Genomic DNA, 17,288 nt, shown 5'->3' on the forward strand with positions numbered 1-17,288 from the left:
TAATAAAAAAAAAACAATGAACAGGAGAGCTGAGCTACTGTCACTCTTTTTAATATTCTTTCATTGGCTGGCCTGTGTATGGCCTTTATGTAATGGATAAACTGTCTGGGCTGAGCACCTGTTTGGCTGCCCAGGTGGCTGCTGGGCTGTAGAAGACTCCCATTTCCCAGTTGCCTCTCACAGGTGGGGAGCTCAGCCTCAAACATCCATATGCAGATGGTTTTGCTTGAGGCGGTCGCTGCCTCTTCCTCGAACATTTCACTCCTCATTTTTAACCGCAGTAATCTCTTTTTCAATCCTCCGCTGCTCATTTTGGTAGTTCATTTCTCACTACTTTATCTTGTGGCTTTCTTTGCATCTTCATCTCTCTCTCACATGAAAGCACACTTTGAGTCTTGTTTCATTAACTTTGAATTCTCAGACTTGCCAAAATTCCAACTAACAGATAATCATTTGGTCTTATTTCCTCATTTACGCAGAGTTAATATGCTCTGTAACTAATGGCAGACTTTTTCTCTTCCCTCTCTCATGGATTTGTTTCCTCTACTTTTGTTTCTTCCTGATGCAGCTGTACAAACATTGCCACAGGGTGTGCAATGTAGTGCAGGAACGATATTACATCGATTGAACTTTCTCAACATCCGCTCGTGCATAAAACCATGCAGCTTTGTGATCTATTCCAGAAGCTCTTGCTCTTTCAGTTTTCCTCCATGTAGACAAGCAGTGAGAGGTCTTCCCGTTTTATGCAAGATCCTATTCCCCTTAGACCCCAATGTAATTCTGTTGGCTGAGAGAACATTTAATTTGTTCTCTATTCAGTGCCTAATTCAAATTGCTTTTTTGGTGTATGTCATATATTAGTTTCTTTGAAATTATATGTCAAATATCATATTAAATAATAAAAGCTTCAGGACAAATGAAATATTTCCCTCTATGGTTTTGTAACGTACTGGCAGGCAGAGCAGGAACAGATGAGGATGAGACGATGATGTTGTGAGAACCCAAGTGCAGTATTTATAAAAAATAAATAAAACAAAGGCAAGAACAGAACACTATACTGGACTGGACTGGAAGGAACACGTGAATGACTAGACAGGATAACAATGTAATGATAACTATACTCGACAATGGACAATGACAAACATGAGGGTTTAAATACAAGGATGTGGGCAAACAAGTTAACAAGACAACCTATGACAGGACATAACTTGTAACAAGATAACAAGACAATAAAGCAGAAACAAGTGAAAAGACAAGACTAATAAAGACTAATTCTAACAGGACACATGAAACATGAGGGTCACATGACAAGACAAGGAAGTCACATGACAAGGCAAGGAACATAACCAAGACAAGAAACCAAAACTATATTTCAAAATAAGAGTCCAAAATACAGACAGGTATTACAGGTTCTTCCCTTCCTCACAAGCTTACTTGCTAGCCTACCTGCTAAGCATGCTGTCAACCAGTTAACCCACTAGCTTATCGCTAACTGATTAGTCTGTTATCTATACCACTATAAAAGCATTACCGAAATACTGTTTTAATGTGCAAGAATGAAATATTGCAAATAAACACAATTACTATACATTTTTGAACAGCCATTACAACCGGCTACCTCTTGTGGTCTGAGGGTGATTGGATTCTTCAGGGGCATAGAATCTTGCATGACACCAACTACACTGTTTCTCTATCAATACACCACCAATAGAAACATGTATTTAATCTTTGAAATGGCATCATTGCACTCTTCTTTACTTCTGAAGGGCTTCTGGTGCTAAGTCCTTGTATTACACTCTCTGCTTTTATACTGTACTTTAAATCCCATCTGTGACTTCCATATTGAATCTGCAGGCACAAAGATATCCTGTGAGGAATATCAACTACAACTGAACTTGGCTCCAATTTTTCATTAAATGGTACCTATTATGCAAAATTAAAGATTGTACATAAATGTGAGTCGGCAGTGTGTGTACACAACCACCCTACTACCGTATGTTAAAAGTTTGTCAAAATGAACAAGTGACATCACATTAGAGCAGGCCTCGCCCACGACTGGTGACGGACTCCACCCTATATCCTCCCCTGAGTGATCTACACACAGTCCGACACTTTTTTCTGAGCTGGAGCACATGCAGTTAGAAGAATAATGTCTCAGCTCCATAAGTGTCATAAGTGTTCTGTTGTTGGCTGTAAAAGTGAACATAAGAGTCTTCATGTACTCCTGGCATCAGAGCCACTGAAGATGCAGTGGACAAGTTTTGTTTTTGAAGGAAATGTGCCCCAAAACATAAGAAAATTTGGTAATCTGTCATACCGGGCATTTTCCTGGTGGGCCGATACACTTTGGGGCCGATCAGGGGTGGACTGGCCATCAGGAGAACCGAGCGGGCTGGTGGGTCGGCCACGAAACGGGCCGAATGGGCCGCGATAAGCTAAAATGAGCCGCCGTTTTATGCAGAACGGACCACAAAACAGTGCCGCAATATGCAGAAAACTACAGGAAACACCCCCCCCCCCCCCCGCTCAACTTTTGGGCCAGTTGCTATGTAAAATCCCGGGCCGATTTCTCTTCCCAGTCCAGCCTTGGCTGAACTCCTGTATTTACGCTGTCAGTCATATTGGTTCTGATTTGTTGTTGCTGTAGTATCTGAAGCACGAGCTGTAAAAGCACAGCCCTCTTCTGGAAAGAGGGTGGGGAGCAGCAGCTCATTTGCATTTAAAGAGACACAAACAAAATCAGCTTATTTTTGATTCCACCCAAAAAGGGGCATTTATAACATGGTATAATAAATTATCCATGGTGTATTTTGAGCTGAAACTTCACAGGCACATTCTGGGGATACCTGAGACTTATATTACATCTGGTCTACATTAGGTCCAAATCTTCTTGGTGGTGCTGCTGCATTTTTTCCTAGAGGGTTTTTTAGTAGTACAATTCATTTATATATTTTACAGTGTTGGGTTTAAATATAAGTTAGCCATGGGTTGTAGTTAACAGTGTGGGACAGGGTTCTGAGGAAGTAGAGATGTTTATTGGAGAGGAGATGTGCTGACACTTCTAGCCGCCCTGCAGAGACTGTGAATCCATCATTCTGCCTATTTGGCTGTCCTTCGCTGAGCGCCTGTGGACACATGCAGGAGGTAATGGGCTTATTAGTGCCTTTGAAGATTTTATACTTCTTAACAGGAATCCGTTCAGCCTCAGATCCTGAAGGCTATAGCCCTACTAAAGGATTTTAAACTACCAAATGATTGACTCTGAGACAATCAAACTTCACGTGTCACGATGTTTGTTCAAATGTTTGTTGTCTCAATGTTGTTTTATGCTTAGGCTGGCTATAAACAGATATCCATCCAAATGGCCATTTTGTCTGCCATTAATTTACGACTTCATTATATGTCTAAACTTATTGTGCCCCCAAAAAGTATTTGGACACTAAACCCACTCTTTTTATTTATTTAAAAAAAATATTCTCCCCAATTTGGAATGCCCAATTCCCACTACTTAACAGGTCCTCATGGTGGTGCGGTTACTCACCTCAATCCGGGTGGCGGAGGACAAGTCTCAGTTGCCTCAATCTCTTAGACAGTCAGTCCGTGCATCTTATCATGTAGCTCGATGTGCATTACACCGTGGAGACTCCCAACATGTGGAGGCTCATGCTACTCTCAGCAATCCACGCACAACTTTCCACATGCCCCATTGAGAGCAAGAACCACTGATCGCGACCACGAGAAGGTTATCCTTTGTAACTCTACCCTCCCTAGCAACTGGGTCAATTTGGTTACTTAGGAGACCTGGCTGGAGTCACACACTGGATTCGAACTCGAGACTCCAGAGGTGATTAAAGCCACACTTAAATGGATGAATATCATTGCATTAGATACCAAAATATAAAACCAAGTGGCATCTACAAAATATTATGCTTGACCTAATCTATGAAACTACTCTGTATTTTGCCATTACTTTTAACCAACTGATCCCAAGTAAATTTCTATTAGATGTGTGAATGAATGAAGTAATTTCCCCTCAAATTTACACAGCTGTTCTAGCAGAGTAACCACAGATGTTCCACAAAGTTTGACAACCAGAAAGTTTCCAAATACCATTTAAACCATGAAGTGCTTTTTTTTAACCCTCTGGGGTCTGAGGGTATTTTGGGCCCTGGAGAAGTTTTGACATGCCTTGACATTTGTGCTTTTTTCAGTTGCTTAAAACATATTAATGGCTAAAGTCTGATAACACTGTATTCAGCACAAACTGGGCTACAATAATATGTGAGCAACATGTGTGTACAAGTCACTGAAATAAGGTCATATAACACATACTAAACATTTGTCCACAAGACTTTTGAGAACTGGATCTTGTAGCCTAGAGGTTTTGCTACAAAATGATGTGAAAACCATCCTGATCACTCATTCATACAAAACAATATAGTAATTTAACTTTTGTAAGACAATTTTAGTGTTGAAAGGTAATATGCGAGGAGGCATGAATGATCATGAATATGGAGTTTATTTACACCTGAGAGACAAAGACCCTCCCCTGGGCCTATCAATGAGGGATAGAGAATGAATGTGAGGAGACTTAATGATCAAAATCAAGTTTTAAGTTAAAAGAAGAAATCTGACTATACATTTTCTTTACATAAAGACTTTACTTAATTTTAGACCTACACTACCATTTAAAAGAAGTCTCTTCTGCTCACCAAGACTGGATATATTTGATCCAAAATACAGAAACAACATTGATATTCTGAACTCTTTTTACAATTTAAAAGAACCGTTTTCTATTTAAATATATTGTAAAAGGCAATTTGTGATCAAAGCTGAAATTTATATAATAAATAGATAAAATATAATCTAAACATTCATATTATTTATATATCATATCATATTACATACCATATTTATATTATACAGCATACAATTTAAAAACCTGCTTTAGCCTAAGCAGCATTTAAATGTAACTACAACTTGCTTATTAGGAGTCATATTTCAAATGTCCTGCTCTTCTTCTGAGGAAAATGTTAACTCTTCCTTAATATCCAGGAGATTCCTTAAATGTGTATCATTACAAACACACAGAAAAGTTGAGTTGTGTTGCTTTTACATCAAACCTCTGAACACTGTCGGGGGCGTGTACATTTGCGTTGATCGTCTCAGCACATTAGCGTATGAATGGCGCACTCTGTTGGTGGGTGGGATCACATTACAGATAATGAGATGGACCGGTAAAAACTGTACATTGCTTTGTTTCAAACAGATTGCATTGCAGGAGAATATTTGTTTAAAATGTTAATTGTTTTATTTAAAAGTAGACATTTTAAGCTTTCTTTAGACATATGTTTCATGTTTGTGAGATATGTATTCGCGGAGTTTCAAAAAAACAAGGCAGCCTCTGGAGGAAGTATTTCAGGGCCAGAAATACAGCCATCAATTCGAGACAGTTAATGTGACAATCGAGCTGACGACACTCCCATTCCCCTTGAGCTGGACGACCACTTAAGACCGCTACCCAGCTCGTCAAGGAGGCCTCTGTCGTTAGCAAACTGTGACAACAAGACGCACTTAGAGTGGGACCCAAAGTGAGGAACCGGGGTCTGAACCACATAGAAAGGGTACGTAGCACGCGGCGTGTATCCCTTATCAGCCATGGGGATTGGCCCTTGGATGAAACCCCTGGCTTTGAGCCACAACTGAAACGGTCTCATGTGCAAAAGTTCCAAAGGGATCACCGAGGACGCAGTTTTCATGAGACCTAGTAGTCGCTGATACTGACGAGCTGTGCAACCTTGGCCTAGCCTGACTTTGCTCAGGGTGTTCTGAATGGATTCGATTCGAGTGGGAGACAATTGTGCCCGCATATTGATCGAATTCCATACGATCCCCAGATAGGTAATTTTCTGAGTGGGAGAGAGGACGCTTTTCTTTGCGTTGAGCCTCAATCCCAGAGAAACCAGATGAGCTAAGACGATATCCCTGTGCTGTAAAGCCAGTTCTTGTGACTGTGCTAGGATCAGCCAGTCGTCAATGTAATTCAGAATGCAGATCCCCCGGAGTCGCAAAGGAGCCAGTTTTGCATCCATGCATTACGTGAATGTGCGGGGTAATAAGGCTAGACCGAACGGAAGAACCCGATATTGGAAAGCTTCGCCCCCGAAAGCGAACCTCAGGAACTTCCTGTGTCAAGTCAAGTCAAGTGGTTTTTATTGTCGTTTCAACCATATACAGTTAGTACAGTGGACCACATGAGACTACACAACGAAATAAAATACCTAAATAAACTACCTATATATACCTATATAAAGTGCACGTGCAAACATGTGCAAAAAGTACAGGACAGTACAACAAATTACTGACAATGAACAGGACAATAGACAGTGCAGCGCCGACCAGTACTCAGTAGTGCAAAAAGATGACAGTTTCTAAAAATGAATCTGATGACGTGCCTGTGACGCATCTATTTATAGCCCTGCCACAGGTGCATCCAATGATTACACCGGCAGAAGCTATAAATTCTGGTCAATGTTCATTGACGTGTTGCACACATATTCACAGCTGGTCACACCTAAATTTGTTCTCAAAGCGCTTTTCAGCACAGCATCCGAAGTGTAGCTTTTTGAAAAGGGAACATTATTTTAAATCAAAATAGCTTCTACCCTATATTTAATAGTTTCTGCAGATGTTTGTGTTTGTGGGTGTTATGTATAACTTGCAGAGACTGCTTAAAGGATATTGTAAAGGGATCAATGGAAAGGAGGAGGCGAGAACCGGCTTTTCAATATAAATAATAGTTTAATGATAAACTTAAAAGAAGACACAAACACACACATGATGGACATGTCCGTAAGCGATCTCTCTCTCCCGCACGATCCCCTGCAGTCAGCCTTTAACCCTCATAGAGGCATAATTAGCCTAATACGGGACCGGGTGTGTAGGATCACGACCCGGCCCCGCCCTCCGCCCTGCCACAGATATGTATTAATTGAACAGGTAGACAACAAAGGCCTGATGGATAATATAAGGAGACATAAAGATGCTTAAGCTGGTTGTTAGACATTGTTTTTAGTGCAAGTCTGCCATTTAAACTTTATTACTTTTGCACACCTGCCTTATTATAAGAGGTATTTTTTCTTCAGCTTAATCCTGCTGACCAGTATACAGAAAACAAAATATGCATAGTTCTCTAATATTTGATTGTTATAAAAAAATATTTTGAATGACTGTATAATTATTTGGTTTAAAAAAATATGCCTGCTTCAATTAATACTATATAAGAGTGGGGAAAACTATCTGCTTGATCTTTGTGATGATCATCTTTTTCTCTGAGAGCATGGAAGTGCGAGGTTAGTTTTCATACTGTTGGGGAAGTGGAAGCAGACCACAGTCCTAACACATTTCTCCAGTAAAAAATGAAACACATTGAGGGATATTGGAAGAGGCTCTCCTTTAACATGGTGATAAAACTGAGATGTTGTGTTGAGTTGCTCAGAGAATTTTATCAAATCTTCACATTTTGGGACATTAAATGAATTGTCTCCATTGGTGTAGCAGCAGAGGGAATTTGCGTTTGAGGCACTCTGCTAAGGTAATTTTTCTGGGCTGTGCGGCTAGTTTCTGCTCTCTCCAGACTCCAAATTTTATTACATACCTGGCCCTGGCCCTCAGGCTCTGGAGCAACTCCCCTGCATCAGCCAGCGTCAAGGAGAAATAAAGGATTCGGACAAATTATCAGTTCATAAATGCACAGCCACAACGACAGTGTTAAACCTCTGCTGTTTTTAAATCATTAATTTTGGGCTACGAAATAACTATTGGTTATAATGGTTTTCCACACAGTGATTTTGCTTTAATAATATTAACACATTATCATCACATTATTTTTGGATTTCATTTGTAAATACATGTTACTTATTAATTGCAGTTGTTTTCATTATTTACCAAAAACAAAAAACATGGAAGTGGTGAAGTCTAACCCAGAATTTGATGTGCTCCTATTAAGTCCTCCATCACTGTAGGTAAGCTGTCTGTAAAAATAGAAGCTGTATTGTCTTTGTGAAGATTATTGATCACACATTTAGCTGTCAAAGCCTTGCTGGTGCATCAAGTCTTTTGTATTTGTTCAAGTTGGTGTACCTTAGACTTTGTTATAGAGGGTCTAATAGAACCAGTGGCCACATCTGCCACTACACAAGTACATTTTCAGAGGCATTAAAGGAACTCACCAATCCTGATGTCCTCCATGACTGATATATTTTAAGCGGGATGCCCATTTTATTTCATGCCACCATCTGTTAACCTCAAAGCTTGCTGTATCTGTGGAGCCCTGCAGCAAGACACAAACATTTCAGATATCTGATTTGAATTACATTTTGATTTAGTGAGAAATGGTATTGCATAGGCACATAAAGGAAAACTGGTATTCTGTGCATTATATTCAGTATCTTTGAGCTGTCTGTGAGCTCTCTGATTATTAATTGTTTTGTCAAGCCTTCTCACAATTTATGTGACGTTTTTGGTGTGGTGTTTCGCACAGAAATTGCATACTGTAGTAGAGCGATCTGATTAAAATGGATTGTTTTTTTGTGTGCTTTTATGTGTGGGTGCAAGTTTTCTCATTCTTTAATGCCATGACATGCATTACAATTAAGGGTGCTATAGATAGATAATATGTCAGTGCTCCATATCAGTGTATTTTTAGGTTTATTTTTCCATTACCACAACCTGTGTATCTGAGTTTTTTTCACTGATTTGAGTTATTTGGGTCAGGAGATTGAGGACAGGGGACCTACATGTTTCTTAGTGACAGCCCACATCAGTCCTTCGGCAGCATGAACAGCCACAGTGAGCACACATTTAGCCATTGACTTCTGAATGGGGAACCGCTAATCCATTAGCATGCGAGGTGACTGTCATGACTGACAGAGTAGGAAACTCAGTAGGAAACCCTGTCCCTGTCTGCCCATGCCCTGACATACTTCACCACCAGATCAATAATACCAGATGCTTGAACGTAAGTCTAAAATATTTATGGCCTCTGGTGTATTATGTTAAACTGTCCCATGCTGCTCAGATTAGGTCAGTTCACTCAAAGCTCAAGCAAACATTTTAGAACATAGAAAACGATGATCTGATTTAACAGTATTTGCACTAACAGTAGAAAGAGTACGTTTACATGCATAAACGTACACCGATTATTCTGTAATCAACTCACCTCTCAAATCTTGTTTAAAAATTTTTTTATTCTGAATAAAAAAGGAGACATTTTTATAAATATTTCGGTCCATCTTTTCAGTACAATGGCAATATAATGAATAATGACTCATTGTAAAGCTTAAAGGGAATTTTCACCCAAAAATGAAAATTCTCTCTTCTGTATGACTTTCTTCTGCAAAACACAAATGAAGATTTTTAGATGAATATCTCATCTCTGTTGGTCCTTTCAATGCAAGTGAATGGTGGTCAGAATTCTGAAGGTCCAAAATCAGATAAAAACAGCATAAAAGTAATCCATAAGACTCCAGTGGTTAAATCTATAGCATGTAAAAAAATTACTTAAATTTAAGGATGTTTCTCATCTAAACCTATTGTATGCCTTAAGAAGACTCAGAATATGATCATTAGCTTGCATTGACTACTGACTCATGTGGGTCCATTTTTAAACTTTTTTGATGGGGTGATTATTATTTATATTTTTTATATTTATTTGCGTTTTGTTGTATGTGTAAACACACACAATGATTAAAATGATTTCTTAAATGATTTCATAGCAGACCCCTTAAAATGTGTCATGTTCTACTTTTAAAAAAAAAAAACACCATCATCCGAGCCTTTTTAAACTTCTATTCAGTTAATGCAATAAATCTGTCATCACTCTGGCAAGATCACAGCTATTTTCCCCACAACTTCAATTTAATCTGAATAAAATGCCTGTTGGCAGCAGGGCTAGTGGTGTTTTGGAGATAACGAGACTTGTCAGGACATTGCATTGTGCTCTGTGGGGAGCCATTTGAGTTTGCCTGGAGAAGGTGTGGAGCTGTACTGTACTATAACCTTTGTTGGTGTAATATTGCTGCTGTTCTCTCTTCACTCTCTAACACTGACATGCAATCACACGTTTGCTACCTTCAGCTATTTCTTTGTCATCATGACCCTATATTCACAACCTACAATTCCAGGGAGAAGCTTGACCGGCATTGATGTTGTTTGATGTGCAGTGATTGTGACTGTATTGAGAATCCTGCTGGGATCCAAATGCCATTAGAAGGAACAGTGGCTCTTTTAAACGGAGTAGGCTTTTGCCCCAGTGCCTCCCTTCTCAAGTGTGTAGCAATCACATCACAGAATGCTGACACCAGGGAGACTGTTCTCCGAGCACGCCACTGGGTTCAGTCCCTATTTAACGCTCCACAACCCAGTATTTGTCACAAATCTGCTAAAGGCTCAGTATGTCCACTTAACAATTGTGATGAAATCAGCCATGCATTTTTCAAACCAGTTTCACCTCACCATCACTCACTGCCCAGCAAAGATAATTAACACACTTCTCCCACATATTCACCCAGAGAGACTGATCACAACCGAGGTAAACAAATTTGATAATCAAACATTTGCAATGTCATAATAACCACATAATTGACAGGAGAGCTGAAATTAATGTCTTCATTAGGGCAAAATGGTGGAGGATTTGACTGGATACTTAAAAAAAAACATGCATGTTCTCAGTCTTATTTGGAATCCAGTCATCGTTCTTACATGCTCATGTTGACCTTTCATCTGGTTTCCTGATGAAAATATATCTTGCCTTAGGTATGAAAAATGTATATCCATGTTAGATTTCACAGTTAATAAAGGACAGGTTAGGAATGGGTTAATGGCTTCATAATGTAAATTATCCCTTTACTCCAGTACATGGTACATGTAATTATTTTCTTGTGGAAGAAATGCAGAGGCTAACCTTTAATGAGATATTTTGGGTTAAATACAAGTTATGTTCTGCGACAATCTGGCATGCAATAATTATGTATAGTCCCTTAGTTTATAAAAAAAATTGCATTTACTGTTGTAATAAATAGCATGCCACTGATGCTGTTGACAGAACTTGTATTGTTTGTCACTAAGGACTGTCGGTGTGCAATGAAAATAGTTTTTTTATTGATGTTACATTTAAATGAATATAAAAAAAAATACTATTTTTTTTCTTACATAAAAATTCTTGAGATATGTTCGTAAAGGTGCTGTAAGCTATTTTTTTCTTTCATGGAAAGGTATGCCAACATGTTTCCTACTCACTTAATGATATTAATAAAATAATGTTTTGACATATCTCACCCGTCTCTATGACAGATCTAGACTCTGTAAACAGCAGAGTGCTAATGCTTTCTGACACTTTGCACATTCTTATAGTATTGTAGTTGCAATAAATTAGGCTTAATGACATTTTTATACTATATTGTTCATTAGAGTTGCCAGTTGAAGGCGCTATTTTGCTGTTGGTGTTTTTGACAGCCGTTCCTGCTCAGTGTCGGTCTCAATAAAGGAGTGTGCTGTTTTGGAAAGAGTGGGCGTGGCTAATCCAACATCTCAGCTCATGGAAATTTCATAATGGCTAAAATTGCTTACAGCACCTTTGAAGGTGAATGAAATCATGTCTAGCCTATACATGCAATTGCAAAAATAATGATGGTTTTTCAACAGGTTTCCTTCCTGCAATTGGTTGGACAAAACAGATAGTCCCACCACAAACACACGTCATTGGTGGTGCAAATGTTTTCTGTCGGGCTGATCAAGCTGCTCAAACAAACAGCACTGTTTTGATTACACAACAGTATTTACACTTTTCGGCAAAATAAACCTATTTATGGCTTTCTTATAGTTGTCTCTGCATATTACGCTGGGCTAGGAGAACATATTTTGCCATTGTTTTAATGCAAAAAGCACAAAAATGATTGCAATGAAATGTTCTGTACTTATTATTATTATTAAACCTTTATTTAACCAGGAAAATTAAACAGCTGGTGTCAATCTCTTCTCAGTATTGCCCTGAGCTCCTTGTGATTTCAGCATCACTCAGAATCATGGACATTGTCATGAACAGCAAAATGGCCTCAGTTGCAATATTTAGTCATTGACTAACTGTTCTGGTGCTCAGTGGTGGGTTGAGAGCAATTTGTTGCTAGGAGCAGAGGGCCTCAAGTGAAATAAAGCGTGGCCTGAATAGGCCACGGGCAGGCGAATGAGACCGTTCATGGCTTAGCCCTAATATAATTTGAAAGGCATTGCTTTCATAGAGTGTACTCAATGACACAACACTTCAGAGCTTTTCCGAGTGCAATAACAATGTCAGACTCAACAGCCAGGCTTTTGCTTGATATTAGAGGGCTCTGCAAATAAAGGAGGGAGGTCAGCAGAACAACCTGTGGGTAATGTAAGTCAGGTAACTGATGTTCACTGCGTCAAGTGGTGTTACACAAAACATTCCTGTTGATGATCATTAATGATTTTTCACATGCATTCGCAATTTAATATCTGGTGTTCACAATAGCAATATAATATCTCTGTGATTGCAATTTAAATGTCAAATATATTTACATTTGCAGTATGAGTTTTATTGTCATATATATATATGGCTGATTTTTTTATGTTTAATTTGATCGGCTCGATAATATTTGATCATTGTTGCAGTAAACAGATGAAAGATATTTCACCATCATAGAGATGACAGTGAGTCTTTCATTACCTATGCACTCTGTAAGATAAAAGTGTTGCCATTGTATTGATTATACATACAGATCTTAATATATTAGTATTTGCATTTATTATTCACATTATATAACTGTTATCACATTACTCTTATAAGTTGTTCCTTTAACACAAATATATAGTAACTCTATACACAGGTGCTTAGCTCCAGGATTATCTCAATCAATATTTTGTAAATAACTCCAAATCATACTGTTGGAGGCATGCCACAGATCGTGGCGAGGTCACTTATGAGCTGATTTGACAGGCAATGATGCATTGTTTACTCAAACGACATAGGTTTCTAGGTAAAGCTGGCAGGCAATCTAAGACGCAAGATCATAGACATACAGGCAGCTGACGAATTTATTTTACTTGATCAATCTCAAATGTGTTGAACGGACATGACCTCAGCGGTCAGTATTATTGGTGGCTATGGTTTCGCCTCTGTTGACCTCACCACCTCATATTTTTGCCTAATTTTTCCATCACTAGTTTGCTGTGGAATGAAAAGATAACCCACACTGTTGTAAATTAGATATGCTTAGACATGGGGTTTCTCTCTACTCTTATGTCCCACATTTGGACTGACCACCTCTACACCACCGCGGCTTTGATACTCAAAGACTCAGATTATATGACAGTCGCTAGTCTCATTTTCGTTACCGGTCTCTAACTGTGTTCCCTCGCAACAAGCTGTTGAAAAATGATGGAAACAATGATAAGCCCCCTGTAAACAGTCATTTACAAATTTAGAACATTATACTTTGTTGTTTTATTTACAAAGCAGTCTGTTATAATGCACTGTACAGCAAATGGTAATATGTTGCAAAATGAGTTTGGTAGGCTGGTAATGAATTTTGAGTAATGACAAGGTGAGCCTCAGAGTGTTTAATTCTGGGCTAATTTCATTGCAGATTGGTGATAAGTGTATTTTATCCCTTTTACACTGCCCTAGGCTACACAAATCAACCACTAATTGAGGTTCTTGTGTGACCATATGGGTTTGTACAAATGACTTTAATATACATGAAGCATTGTGAAGCATCAGTATCAAAAGCAAAGGAATAACTCATTGACGTGCAACACTTTAATGCAACAAATTGCACCATGTATTTGGGTTTTTTGACAATCATGAGCTAAAAACAAGTGATGCTAATGGCATAATCTAAATGAGATCACATACTGTGCAACTCTTTTCTCTTGCTCTTTCTTGCTTGCTCTATTTTTATCCCCCTCCAGATCATTGAATGCCTCCTGATACATTGCGTTTTATAGCCAATTATCGTACACGATCCATTATCGTTTTTACTGTTGTCTCCAATGCGTTGTTTTATCTTCCTGTTAGAGTGCATGGCCTGCACATGTTGCCTCAAGAGATATGGGGCACCACACATAAAGAGTGCTCTCATTTGCATTTCTACTCACTTAATTTGCAATACGCCATTTGAAGATTTTTCAATTTCATTGATCATCATATCAGGTTTAACAATTTCTGAAGTTGTTTTAAGAACCATCTTCAAACATTCAACTTTTAGTCAACTAAAGTATTTTTTGTAGTGGATGGAGGGGTGTATGTTTTCTAACGCAGTTCTTTGCATCTCTCTCTCTCTCTCTCTCTCTCTCTCTCTCTCTCTCTCTCTCTCTCTCTCTGTCTCTCTGTTTTTAGTTGGGTGAATAACTTTGGCCATGAGGGTCTTGGACTTCTTTTGGATGCGCTGGAGAAGCTTCTTGACAAGAAACAGTAAGTTAGACGGAACTCTATGCCGCTGTCTTCTTAAGATATTCCCTTTCTTCCATGCTTTTGGATTGCTCACTCAAATGCTTTTATTTTTCTCTTTACTCATTCCTTTTCTTTTCCCCTAGGCAAGAGAACATTGACAAGAAAAACCAGCATAAACTCATCCAATGCCTCAAAGCCTTCATGAACAATAAGGTGTGTTTAGAATTTAAAGGCTCCACCAAAAGGAGGTATTTCATCATCTTGTGTCCCTCACGTATCAAGTATAAAACTCTAAATTAAAAATATTGGTGATTAGGGTTTTTTCTTTTTCCGTAAAGCAGCATGTAATACCACAAATTATACAGCTCATTACTTGTCCTTGAGAATTAATACATGCTTTGATACAAAAAGAAGAAAAAAAAAATCCTTCTTTATTGAACATAAGCAAACAGAAATAAAGCTTGGTCAACTGTAGATAATCATTTGATATCAGTATTCTAAAGCTGCTTTCATACCTAAACTGTCAGATGAATTAAAATTATTTAGTTTATACTTCAGCCATATTAAGTCTTCTTTTTTTTTCAAACACTTTTCTCAATAGTTTTTAAAAGTACTTTTTTATTTATTTATTTGTTGTTGTTTTTTTAAAGTACATTTCTCTACATAAATGTATTATGGCTTTTGCTCAAATTGGTGGCCAAATGCAGCACATGAAAACCTGAGAAGACATACTGTAGATGCAAGAATATTATTAGTTGTCCCTGCAGCCCTGTCCTCAGTTGAATTAATTCATCTTAAAAACAAATCTACACCTGCCTAATTGGCTCTCTTTCAAGATAACAAAGCCTAGATTTGTCCTTACACAGGGGGTTAGTATTTGCTAAAAGCTTAAAGGGATTATTCATTGCAAAATGTTTCCATTTAGAAGGTGTAATAAAATGTTATCCCATTTTGTATTCAGTATGGCCTGCAAAGGATCTTGGGGGATGAACGAAGCCTTCTCCTCCTGGCGAGAGCCATTGATCCCAAGCAGACGAATATGATGACTGAGATCGTAAAGATTTTGTCAGCTGTCTGTATCATTGGAGAGGAGAACATGTAAGTTAATCAGCTAAATCATATTCACCACTGGCTTCTTCAGTCTTCTATTTATTGCATACTGGCAAAGAAAAAGGAAACTTATATTAGGGAACGTTTACACATTTAAAAGGCTATATATTATGACTTTCAGTTTGCTTTTGGTAATATAGCTTTTTTAATTCATATAGAAACTTGATTTTTCCTCCATTGTAAAGTAGTTCTAATTTCACTTCAGTAAGTTTCTTATAACAAGAGAGACTTTAACATAAATACTTTTAAAAGTGTACTTTATATGTAGACCAACACAGTCAAAGTTATAAAAAAAATAATACTGTACAGTTTGGAGTCTTCTTGTTAAAATTCTTCGATTTTGTATTTTTATAATTGAATATGTTTTCCCCATTACTAAAAGCATAACAATTTAAATTTAAAAAGTTAAATTAAATTCAATAGTTAAAAGCTGAACTGAAAAATTATCATTGAATACAGAATTGATCAGTATTTGATATTTGTGCAAACATGAGGATGCATGTTATACCAGCATGATCTTTGTGGATATTCCAAAGAGGATCTTGTGTTCTTAAGTGGAAGCAAGGAAATCTGACCTTTTGTACATAGGAGATAAAATTGTCAATGTCACAAATTTGCTTATTTGATTTAATAATCAAATTTCTTTTTTCTAATACCCTCATGCCATCCCAGATTTGTATTACTTTCTTCAGCAGAATACAAATGAAGATATTTTACCAGAATATCTCTGTAGGTCCATTCAAAGCAAGTAAATATTGATCAGACCTTTAACGCGCCACAAATCACAAAGGCAGCATAAAAGTAATCCATAAAACTGTGTTTTAATCCATATCTTCAGAAGTGATATGATAGATGTGGGTGAGAAACAGATCAATCAATATTTAAGTAAATTTTTACTATAAATCCCCAAAAGTGGAGATTAATAGTAAAAGAGACTTAAATATTTATCTGTTTCACATATGGACACACATCATATCACATACACATCTGGATTGTCATGAGTGAATGATGAGATAATTTACATTTTTGTGTGAACTATCCCATTACGTTGTTTATTTTGCTTCACTTCGTTTGGGGAAAATGTGCAGCCATGCTGTCAAATAGATCCAGGGGGACTTTCTTTTTAATTTCTATTATGTTTTAAATAAAAAAAACAATGTTCAGCCTGCTTGCTCAGTTCTAGAATACCAATGACAAAATTATACTTCTAAGTGAGTGTTCATTACAATGCAGGACTATAAATCTAACCAAGAGTTACCAAGAGCACAAGAGTTTATGTTATTTTGCCTTTCTCAAATTAGCCTACCGGAAAGCCCTGGCCAAGCATAGTGGGTATGATTCTACAATAGGATGCCTTTAAACAAGATGCGTACTGTTATCTTTGTTGTGAAGTAATTAAGAAGCAGTGTTTACTGCCAGACATTTTTATCTGCCGATCAGCACCATCAGCATTGGGATCTGTCTCGGTGTACCCACAAACACATGCAGGCACACATGCACACAAGTGCAGGTTAGCTGGATCAGTGTTTGGTAGGTGAGTAGACTAGTGTTTTTATAGTTTTGTATGTGATCAGAGAGTGTGCAGATCTATGTGACAGCTGTAAAAACGCTGACACCTCACTTAGTTCCAAAACTAGCTCCTTTCCCCTCAAATGCTACGTAGTGACACTGGCTTATGCTTAGGGCTGTCACATCAAAGCCCCTTTTT

The 17,288-nt window shown here is 37.9% G+C and overlaps 1 protein-coding gene across 5 annotated transcripts in view; it reads left to right on the plus strand.

Moving 5' to 3' along the window:
- Positions 1–17,288, plus strand: part of LOC127659387 (protein diaphanous homolog 2-like) — a 609,426-nt gene that overhangs the window by 185,334 nt on the left and 406,804 nt on the right. For all 5 annotated transcript variants that reach the window (XM_052149176.1, XM_052149179.1, XM_052149180.1 and 2 more), the window contains 3 exons: positions 14,417–14,491; positions 14,614–14,683; positions 15,432–15,568. In XM_052149176.1, the coding sequence (XP_052005136.1) occupies positions 14,417–14,491; positions 14,614–14,683; positions 15,432–15,568 (282 nt within the window). The remainder of the gene's footprint in view (positions 1–14,416; positions 14,492–14,613; positions 14,684–15,431; positions 15,569–17,288) is intronic.

The sequence above is a fragment of the Xyrauchen texanus genome, chromosome 19 (assembly GCF_025860055.1).
Source record: "Xyrauchen texanus isolate HMW12.3.18 chromosome 19, RBS_HiC_50CHRs, whole genome shotgun sequence".
Lineage (NCBI taxonomy): Eukaryota > Metazoa > Chordata > Actinopteri > Cypriniformes > Catostomidae > Xyrauchen > Xyrauchen texanus.